The following is an 11,638-nucleotide window of genomic DNA, read 5'->3' as shown; positions in this document are numbered from 1 at the left end:
AAACTTTCTCCATGTGTGAAGACCAGCCATTATTTCAGTGCAAAACTGGCAGATGTTCCCCTAAAAATGACATTTTCAGCCCAATTTAATCCTTCTTATCACTAGCAGAGCAGTCAGAGCGGCGGCGTTAGCTGAAGGCTGGACAGCAGATCTGTTTTTTCCTTTCACAGGAGAAGGAAGTGGTTTCTAATCAAACACGCTGGAGGGTGGGTGAATACACGCTACAAGGAGAATAAAACGAGACAAAAAAAGCTGACGCAATGCAGCAAAGGTAGCACACAGCCTCTGTGAGATAATGCTAATGCTGCGAGTGAGAGAAGCCGAGTCAGTGTCACCATGCTAGCAGCTAATTTACAGTGAGCAGGAGCCGGTGGGGGCTGCAGAGGTCAGGCAGGGGCGGCTGTGGACGTTTAACCCTGCTCATCCCCGGCAGCTGTGTGAAGTGAGGCTGAAGCTTCTCCGTTGCAACGCGATGTGGGCCCGGGCCCCTGAGGATCCGGGCTCGGCTGGCGGGGCTCTCCAGCTGAGACCGCCACAGTGGCTTCGGGCTCCGGTTGGCTCACCTCCCCTCCGGCAGGCGGCTCCGTTGCAGCAGCTGTGGAGCCATCGGGCACGGCATTGGACAACGGTGCAGGAGGGTCGGCGGCAGCCTGGGGAGCCACGGGGTCTGCAGGGACCCTAGCTGCAGGGCTGGTGGACCTGGACTCGCTCTGTTCAGGCGCTCTCAGTCTCTTCATGATGGTGGTGACCCGCACGGCTTTCTGCAGGACAAATGCAACAAATTCACCTTCGACACAAAAACCTTCTTCATGTTCAGAACAGATGAAGCTTCTAGAAAAACCTACCTTCCACTTCGCTCTGGCAAAGTTCTTCTCTATTTGCGCGCACACGTTTTCCTTTATGTTCTTATCTGAAGCTGCACCGCCAGAGATCCTGTCGTTTAAAGATAAATTAAGATTATTTCTTTTAGTTCTTTTGAAAAACTTCTGAAAAAGATGAGCTGAAAATAAGGATAAATTAGGTTTTAACACAATAACAGTGAAATAAATTAAATAAACAGGGATCAGAAAATGTAATGTAAACGATCTCAGCATAAAATGTTGCAGTAAACCCGGAGGAGTTGCTATGAGCCACGGCCCCCCCGGTAACATAATGTTCATCTATTTCCCTTCACCCACTCTTCCTGCTGTTTCCAAACTACTGCAGCTGAAACCGAAAAACACCAAATAGAGCAAATAGTAATAATAATAATAAATCAAAGCTCTAATGAAATAATTAATATTTACTAATATATACATAACCTCAACAGCAGGTCAGAGTACCCACCCTTTCTAGACTTATATATATATATATATATATATATATATATATATATATGTATATATATGTATATATTTCTATTTTCAAGGTCATGCATTGCATCAAGTCATTAAGTCATTAAATAATTGTTATCACATTATCATCATTATTATAAAAGCCATTTTCAAGATATATGATAAAATCTGAGTATTGTGTATCAACAGAAGGTCATATCAATTAGGCTCTGCCTTATTCATTCTCATCATTAAGGGTGTAATGGTAAGCCAACATCCCAGTTCAGTACATAAATTGGTTTTTAAGGTCAGATAAGTAAGGCACAAAACATAACACTTAGCTCTGGTGTAAACAGGAACATCTTATTGAATTTAAAATTAAACAAAAACACAATAGTGCTTGTTTTATTTTCCAATAAAATTAAATAAATATCAATTAAATGAAATAGGGCATAAATAAAAATTTACCACTTATTTTAATCGACAGTATCTGCACATGCATACTATCTGGGAGGGAGGAATGTTCCAAGAGAAAATCAAGGTAAATGTCTTTAACAAATATTGTGTCCTGCACAGTTCAATGTTTTATTTGAAAAGTAAAGCATGCTGTAAAATGGGCTTAAGGGGGAATGGACAATGAACACTCGACACATGACCGGCAGGCTTCTTTTGTCTTATCAACTTGGCCCTAGCAATAATGTCCGCAAGTCATAAAACCAGTTAGCCATAAAATCTGCAAGCTATAACGTCCGTTAGCCATAGATCAATTAGTCATAATGTCCACTGGCCATAATGTCTGTTAGCCATAAAGTCTGCAAGCTATGATGTCCGTTAGCCATAGATCAATTAGTCATAATGTCCACTAGCCATAATGTCCGTTAGCCATAAAGTCTGCAAGCTATAACGTCCGTTAGCCAAAGATCAATTAGTCATAATGTCCACTAGCCATAATGTCTGTTAGCCATAAAGTCTGCAAGCTATGATGTCCGTTAGCCATACATCTACTAGCCATAATGTCCACTAGCCATAATGTCCGTTAGCCATAAAGTCTGCAAGCTATAACGTCCATTAGCCATACAGCTACTAGTCATAATGTCCACTAGCCATAATGTCCGTTAGCCATAAAGTCTGCAAGCTATAACGTCCGTTAGCCTTACATCTACTAGTCATAATGTCTGTTAGCCATAAAGTCTGCAAGCTATAACGTCCGTTAGTCATACATCTACTAGCCATAATATCCATTAGCCATAAAATCTGCAAACTATAACGTCCATTAGCCATACATCTACTTGCCGTAATGTCCACTAGCCATAATGTCCGTTAGCCATAAAGTCTGCAAGCTATAACGTCCGTTAGCCATACATCTACTAGTCATAATGTCCACTAGCCATAATGTCTGTTAGCCATAAAGTCTGCAAGCTATAATGTCCGTTAGCCATAAAATCTGCAAACTATAACGTCCATTAGCCATACATCTACTTGCCGTAATGTCCACTAGCCATAATGTCCGTTAGAGATAAAATCGTAAACTGAATGTCCATTTGCCATAGATCTAGTAGCTGTAATGTCCACTAGCCATAATGTCTACAAGCCATAACGTCCGTTGGCCACAACATCCACTAGTCATAACATCTGCTACCTATAACGTCTATTAGCCATAACATCTTCTACCAATAACGTCTATTAGCCATAACATCTGCTACCTATAACGTCTATTAGCCATACATGTACTAGCCACAACATCCACTAGTCATAACATCTGCTAGCCGTCACGTTTGTTAGCCATAAATTTAACTTCTGCTCGTCATCTGCAAGTCATCTGCTGAGATCCCAGGAATTCACAGATACTAAATAGGTTTTTTAGATAACTGGGAAAGGGTTAAAATTTCCACACAAAGTCTGTTTTTCTCTGCCACATCTAAGTCTTTGATCGATACGTGATTAATCTATCTTGTTTGTAAATTAATCCTTGATCTTGCTGATATCAGCTGATCTGTCCAAGTGAGCTGTTTGCCTCGATTCTCCAAGAGAAGCCTGCATGTTGTCAGAAATCTCCTTTCTTTTCTTGTTTGGAAGCCTGATTTTCCTCATAAAGTTTTGTGATTTAACTGTGATCTGTATTTTTCTGACAGCCTCTCTGATCCTCCTGATCACAGTCTTTAGATATTCATTTATTTCGCACATTATATCAAAGCTGCCTACCATTCGTGGTTTATAGCCTCCTGGGCCGTCAGCCTCTGGTCTTGATCCACCTCCATCAAACGGGCAACCAGGCTCTTAGCTGTCAGAGAGACATCACACAGAGGAAACACAAGAACAAAGACTTTACTCCCCTGATGGGTGAAACATTAATATGATGCGTTCGAGGACACAAGGGAGAGGAAGAAGGGAAGTGTTAACTTTTGTACCTGAATCAGAGATTTGATCCCAGTAAGGAGAGTCAAACTCATAATCGCCTGCCAGGATCTTTCGAAACAGGTTCTTGTCGTGGTTTTCATAATCATCATCATCAGCTTCATCGTAAAAAGGAGGGTTTCCTGACAGCCTGAGTTAGAAAGTAGTTCAGTTTCCAAGAAAGGCTCTGAATGGTGGAACAAAATGGGTTAATGAATTTAAACACAAAAATAATGCTTATAAATTGGGAACTTACAGTATGTACATGATGACGCCTGTTGCCCAGCAGTCTACAGGTCGGCCATATCGCTGCCTGCCAACCACCTCGGGAGCTGTTCAACGAAACAAAGGACACTTGACTCGGTCTGAGACTTCATGTTTGTAGATTAAGGTATTTTAAAACATGCATTAATCCAGTAAAGAGGAAAATGTACTTTTATTTGATAGTATTTTATGATAATTTGCTGTTAGCCTTGATAAACACAAGTTCTAGCTCTGTCATTGTTGCAAAAATGTTGTATCACAATAGACCCTTTTGGTAAATTGGTCATTTTTATACGAGTAACTACCAGACCTGGTCAGAAGAGTTTATCGTCGCTGCATTTTTTCTATGAACGTGGCTGATTTTTTAAATTTGGGTGAAATTTCTTACATAGAAGCTGATATGAAGTAAAGAGAAGATGATTATTAAAGATTACCAAAGGCTATTCTGACCTCCCAATAAACCTCTAACACATCTTTAATCACAGTTTTGTTAAAACAGCCCACATTGCCAGATGTGAAATTGAAGATGCTGTGAAGCAGGAATAGATCTAGATCTAGCATTGGCCATCTTTAAGTGGATTTTAAAGATCCTTCTCTGGTATTTTAGACAGTGAATGAGGACAATCTCCATGTTGTGCCCAGTTTCTCATATCTACAAATGAGCAGGTCATTGGAACCTTCCAGGCTTTGGATGGATCTGTCAGTCAGGCCTCAGCAGGATGTCAGAGACCTGCAGATCTCTTCCTTTTTATGATATCAACAGACTAAAAATCTGTTTTTATTCCTTTTAGTGGAATTAAGAAAATACTGATTTAATTGTCATGGAACGTCTGTTACAAACTGGTCAAAAATTGAGTGGTAAAGAAAGGAAACCTTCTTAATTAACCCCATACACATAGACCAGAGGTGTCCAGCTCCGGTCCTCGAGGGCCAGAATCCTGCAGGTTTTCTATGTATCCCTGCTCAGACACACCTGATTCAAATTAACTAGTAGTAGAGCTTAATCAGTTGTGCACGTCATTGGCTGTTTGATCCATTTAGTGGAAGCTAGATGTGTTGGAACAGGAATACATGGGAAACCTGCAGGACAGCGGCCCTCGAGGACCGACTTTGGACACCCCTGACATAGACAGAGACATATGGCATAGCGACCATTTTTCTAGTAGTCTGGCGTGATTCTAGGACCAACAGTGTATTTATTGGTCTTGTTCATTTATTTAAATCAGTAGATATCTGGTGTTTTAAAGATTACTTCCATGTTTAGTCTGAACTCTGGTCTGGTCTCTGATCTGGACTCTGGTCTGGTCTCTGATCTGGACTCTGGTCTGGTCTCTGGTCTGGTCTCTGGTCTCTGGTCTGGTCTCTGGTCTGGTCTCTGATCTGGACTCTGGTCTGGACTCTGGTCTGGTCTCTGATCTGGACTCTGGTCTGGTCTCTGATATGGACTCTGGTCTGGTCTCTGGTCTCTGGTCTGGTCTCTGGTCTGGTCTATGGTCTGGTCTCTGGTCTCTGGTCTGGTCTCTGATCTGGACTCTGGTCTGGTCTCTGGTCTGGTCTCTGATCTGGACTCTGGTCTGGTCTATAGTCTGGTCTCTGGTCTGGTCTCTGGTCTGGACTCTGGTCTGGACTCTGGTCTGGTCTCTGATCTGGACTCTGGTCTAGTCTCTGGTCTGGTTTCTGATCTGGACTCTGGTCTGGTCTCTGGTCTGGTCTCTGATCTGGACTCTGGTCTGGTCTCTGGTCTGGTCTCTGATCTGGACTCTGGTCTGGTCTCTGGTCTTGTCTCTGATCTGGACTCTGGTTTGGTCTGTGGTCCGGTCTCTGGTTTGGTTTCTGGTCTAAACACTGGTCTGGACTCTGGCTTGGAGCTGGTCTGGACTAGCTGACCTGACTCTTTGGATCTAAGAGCTCAGCTTGGTTTATATTCTCTGAACAGACAGATGGATTCTGGTCCTAAACCATTCCGAGTTTGTAAAGAATCAGCAGGGTTTTAATTCTATCCCATGGCAAACTGGAAACCAGTATGAACTTCTTTCAGTCCTGGTTAAAGCTCCATCAGCAGCATCTGGATGAGTTGCTGATGTTTAATGCTCTTTTTAGGAAGTCTAGCTAAAAGACCATTCCATCAAGTCTACTGGAGATAAATGCATGGAGAAGTTTCTACTGGTATTTCTGGGAGACCAAACTTTTGATCCTGTCGATGTTGTTTCAGAGTTGGTAAAAAGCTTCTTAGTGAATCTTTGATATGGCTGCTTAAAGTCAGTAAGTTGGTTTGATTATTTGTTACATTCTATAAAAAAATATTATTTGTGCTCCTTTTTATTGTAGTGTGTAAGTTTATGTTGTCTCAGCTGTTTTAGTAAAAATCAAAATAAAATAAAGGTTAAATATTCTCACCCAAGTACTCAGGTGTCCCACACGGGTCTTTAATTAATCCATTCTCCAGCTTGGCAAGATGGAAGTCACTGATGACTATTTTGGAGTGTTTCAGCCGGTTGTAGTACACCAAGTTCTCCAACTGTGGAAATATCAGTGTAGGTCATATAAATTTAAAATGAACATCTTTATAGTTGGAGTTAATCATCATCTCTGGTACCATCTTGGTTTATTTCAGTGAAGGGAAATGGGTGAGAACTGGAGCATATTTCAGGTGCAATACAGTCTGCCAGTCCCCTTCAGGCAATAACTCAACTGATAAATCAGTTGAAGACTTGTGGTTATTTGAGTTATATTTGAGTTTTCCATTCTCTACCTGAGCGACACCACCTAAATAAAGAGTTCCTAAATACACTGCCTGGACAAATAAAACAAAGCTCCCACTCTAATATCTGATTGGACCACCTTTAACTCTGATTACAGCATCATTCTGTGTCATCGTCTCTAGAAGATTCTGCAACATCAGCAGATTTATGTCTAACACATGTTGCCTCCTGTTGGCTCACCATCTGCGGGAGGGGCTGTAGGGGTCGGGTGCAATGTGAGCTGGGTGGCGTCAAGAGGCGGGGACCCTGGCGGTCCGATCCTCAGCTAAAGAAACTGGCTCTACAGACATGGACGTCAACTTTCTGGTGGGGAAGGAGCCTGAGGTTGTGCGCAAGGTTGAGCGGTTCTGGCTAGATATAGTTGGATTCACCTCAACGCATGGCTTGGGCTCTGGAACCAGTTCCCTTGAGAAGGGCTGGACCTTCTTCCACTGTGGAGTTGCTCCTAGTGAGAGGCGCAAAGGGGGTGTGGGCATTCTCATTGACCCCTGGCTTGGTGCCTGTAGGTTGGGGTTTACCCCAGTGGACGATTGGGTAGCTTCTCTCCACCTTCGGGTGGGGGAACAGGTCCTGACTGTTGGTTGTGCTTATGCACTGAGTACCCCCTCTTTCTAGAGTCCTGGTAGACGATGGTACCCCACCATCTTTCCAGTTTTTGTTTATGCCTTGGATAGTTCTGAACCGAGTTTAATAGTTTCTGCATCTCCTTGCATGTTTTTCTGCTTGATGCCGATGATCTGACCCTTCTGAAAAAGACTTTACATTTTTGGAGACCTTTCCACCTGCTGGTTTAAGAAATGAGAAGCTTCTTGTTGCATCAGTTTGGATTAACAACCTTTGCGTTACCTTGAGGTTTCTGTGAACGATGTGCAGGGAGTGCAGATAGGCAACGGCCTCCAAAACTTGGCGCACAACATTGCTGGTGTCCCGTTCAGAGTAGTAGCCTTGGTCCAGGATCCAATCAAACACCTCCCGGCCTGTCGCACTGTGGAAAGGACCACTAATCGTTACATGTCCCATTTTTTCAGATATTTGTGTTGTGACTGTGTTGCATCTTTCCAGAAATAGAGCAGATTACATGCAGAGAAACAATGATTGTTTCCCAACGGGTAGCACAAGTTTTAGTTCAACCAGAATCCCTAAACCCACAACTCAAATATACTCAGAAGAGGAAAATGTGTATTTCTACATTTAGAATTTCCACAGAAATACATCAAAATCCCCAAGAACACATGCTGATGAGGGAGCCGCTATCATCTGAATAGCAAATGACGTGAAGCTCCGAGCAGCTCTCATATGTGTGAACAACAAAAGCTTGTTTCCCACAAACATACAATCAGCAGAGGGAGTTCAAATCCCAGCAACTCTTCTCCGCCTAAACTCACAGTTCAAGGAAGAGGAAGTACTCCTTTTTGGTCTCGTAGACATCAACCAGTTGGAGAATATTGGGATGCTTCACCCTGGGGAGGACGAGAGAGAAGACGCGAACAGAAGGAGATGGATGTCATGAGTCAAGCAGCAGATGACGTGTGAACCGCTAACATGCATTTATAACACAACACAATGGTTCTGGAAACCAACAGGAGAAAACAAATATGAGACCAAATTAATGTCCTTTAACAGTCAGATACGGATCTTCTGAAGGTCTACGTTATCTCATCTTTCTACTGAAGCATGAAGAAAGCTCTGCAGCAGCTGACAATGCCTTCAGCAGCAGCAGCTGCAGCCAGGGGGAAGGAAATACAGAAATACAGACACTGACAAAAAACTCCACTTGCCTCCATCTCTGTAGAAAACTAAACAGACTGAAGCAGCTTCCTTTTGCAACATATCTAAAGGTCCAGTTCTGTTTCCTCATGTATGTTTGTCTGTTCCAAACGTTGTCAGGCGTCGCCGTCCTCATACTTCCATGTGTATTTTACATTACCATGCAAAGTCAGTTCACCCACTAGAGGGCAGTGCTGAGTTCGGACACCAGTTGCTAACGGTAACGCCCTGCCATAAAGTTGTTTACAAACATCTCAAAACTTTTAGGGTTTTTCTTTTTTTTGGTGGTTTCTGTGTTGTCTTTTTCCTGTTCCTTTTCTTCTTCTCTGGTTTCTTCCTTTCTCTGGCTTTAAAACTCAACACTGCTGCATGATTTCCGCTGGTATTGTTCCGTTTTCTGTGTCAAGTGATGGATGGCTAAGCTGCTTTAAAACGGAACAAATTACTTACATAACCGAAGCAGGGGTAGGATCAAACTGTCTGTCCATATATGTATCTGTCAACTGCGTCCAGCGTAAATGGACCTTTACACATTCGGTCAATAATTTACATAGGGGACGACCCTAAAGCTGTTTGGTAGTTTATTAAACTTGCAGCAGTGCATATAGACCATTCTCAGTCACGTCACATTGTTTGTTATGCCACCATGTTGGTTAGCTAAAAGGGTTAGCCAACCCTAACCCTAACCCTAACCCTGAGTAGCCAGTTTTACAAAGTGTTTCCTCTTCATGTCAATACAAAGCCCAGCAGACACAGATTACGTTAACATGATTTAAACACCAGGCGTATCTTTGTGTTATATAGTTATATTTAGGAGTTAACGTTACTCTGAGAAACGACTGATATTTTATGACTGTTTATGACACCAGGAATGGGAAAAATCTTTTCCTAAACATTAAGAGAACGATCACATCAGCCTTTTTTATTCGAATCCTCGTCTGCTTTGTTTGGGAAAATGTGAAAGCACCAAACAAATTCTGACTCGGATCAAAGAAGCAGACATGTTCCACCTACTAACACAGATCTCAGTTCATATCAAGCAGACCAAATACAGGAAGTGGACTACAAAAAAGTCCCTTTCTGCATGTGGTGTAGCATTGCATTGTGGGTAAATCCATAGCGATGGCGTTAAGAGTCCTCTGCCTCGTCTGTTGTTCATACTGTGTCCATTGTTGCAGTGTATTTCTGCAGTATACTTGCAAAAGACAAAAAAAAAAACAAACAAACCCCAAAACAGCCATAGTTTCATCTCTTTAACTTGCATTTTTCTTCTTCATACCAGCCTTGTCCTCTCTTTTGCTAAATACTAGTGCAGCGCCACCTCTGGTGGGAATGGGGATATATTATTCTAATGGTTTGGCTCATTTGACCAAAGTGCATCGTGAACATGATCTCGGTCTACATGGACACACAACTGAGCCGAGTCCCAATCGGACCAAGTCCATTAGACTCCTCCGTCATACGGCCATTATGGCTTTTCTCTTATTTAATTACTTTTTTTGTTTGTTTTGCTGATTTTTTTTGTTTTTTTGGTTGTGTTTATTCATCCCTTACTTCCTTTTCTAAAAAACATAATCAAAAACATTATACAAGTAGAACAATGGTTTGGGGCTCGGGACCACCAAGGGGGTCGGCAGATAATTTCAGGGGGTCATCTGATAATTGTAAAAAATATAAATTTGGGATTTTTATCAGGGCTGTTACAATGAAAAACAATGCAGATAAATCTGAAATTAGAACCTTCATTTTTGGCACATTAATGCATAAACAACAACATTTGTACGGATAATGTGTTAAAGTCTGAATGCAACATTATCTCTCCAAGACATGCTGATCTTTGACACAGCGGTGAACTCATCCACCACAAAACCACTTTATCCTCTTGATTTCTGAAGATTCGGGCAGTTTTCCAGCATTTACAGGATGAAACATCTGAAATATCTCACATTAACACACATTAACCAGTCAGACGTCATCCCATGTTTGCTACACCAGGATATTTAACCTTGTAGTAATAAACCTGAAACAAATAAATAATTCAAAAGATATTTTTTATTATCCTCTTTCAATGATTTTAGGTTTAATTCCACATTTTCTGTTTAACCTTTCATGTCAAGAAACTTTAGATGTTTTACTCGTATCTGATTTTTTGCATGAGGAGGAGCAGAATGAAAGAGCATTGCTGTTGAGGAGGCATGTGTGAAGAGCTATTTCCAGAAAAATAAGAAACTGTGTTCTACAAGGCAGAGAAATGGCAGCTTCTCTTCTGTCTGTAGCAGATGAGATAATCAGACTGCAGTTTTCCTCTTTACAGACAGAAAATCAGAAAATGCATTTTTAACACAGGTGAAAGTGAAGTTGGCGTCAGGTTTTCTGATGGCTCACATCTTTAAGATGAGGATCTCATTCTTGGCCGCCTTGCGGACCTTCCTCCCGTCCTTTTTCAGGAACTTTTTACACGTGTACATCTTCATGGTTGTTTTGTCCTTGGCCCTGAATATCTCGCAGAACTCTTCCCTGGAACAAACAGAATGAAAATCATTTTATTTAGTGAGACATCATTCGTGTCTGAAACAGCAGCTGTCAGGATACTCACGATTTAACAATCTGACCCAGGTCATATTTATCTGTCACATCTGAAGGATTGTTGTAATCCTTCTTCTCCCCGATTGTCAAACAGCCAAATGGCATGGCCACCCCTGACCTGTGTTAAAAAAGAGACAGATCATGATTAAAACGGAAGCCAATGACGTCTTTGCTGTAATTTTACACTTAACGCTGACTTGGCAGAAAGAGGCGGTTTTCATGCACTTAACCTTCTGCAGCAGAGTTTTTCCCCACCCTGAATTAGAAGACTGCAGTCTGAGCTTTACGCCAACATCTTACTCCTAAAAGACGAGTCTGGACAGAGGATTTTTCTGTGGGTTGAGGGCTGCAAACTGCAGGGGTCAGGGAGGTGGAAGAGCACCCGCTAATGCGAAGAGACAAGCCAGACGAGAAAAAAGATGCAGCGATTGCAGGCGAGGCTCGCTGGGACTGGAGGACGAATCTCTGCAGCCTTCCCTTACAGGAAAAACACATGTGAACCACATTGTGTTTCTGGAACATCCAAACGTGAACAACATGTGAATCACGTGT

General features: G+C 42.1%; 1 protein-coding gene across 1 annotated transcript; it reads right to left on the bottom strand.

Annotated features, from left to right (window-relative positions):
- Positions 1–410: 410 nt before the first annotated feature.
- Positions 411–11,191, bottom strand: LOC306757778 (caM kinase-like vesicle-associated protein; the record flags this gene model as incomplete). The annotated part of the gene is made up of 10 exons (XM_079242912.1): positions 411–761; positions 846–933; positions 3,516–3,594; positions 3,722–3,858; positions 3,964–4,039; positions 6,369–6,489; positions 7,580–7,718; positions 8,119–8,193; positions 10,886–11,017; positions 11,097–11,191. The coding sequence occupies 10 exons, from the start codon at positions 11,189–11,191 to the stop codon at positions 411–413; spliced, it is 1,293 nt and encodes a 430-aa protein (XP_079099038.1).
- Positions 11,192–11,638: the final 447 nt, after the last annotated feature.

Source organism: Telmatherina bonti, assembly GCF_933228915.1.
Source record: "Telmatherina bonti genome assembly, chromosome: 6".
Taxonomy (NCBI): Eukaryota; Metazoa; Chordata; class Actinopteri; order Atheriniformes; family Telmatherinidae; genus Telmatherina; species Telmatherina bonti.
Note: the sequence above shows the minus strand (reverse complement) of the source record. Positions and strands in the feature narration are given on the sequence as shown.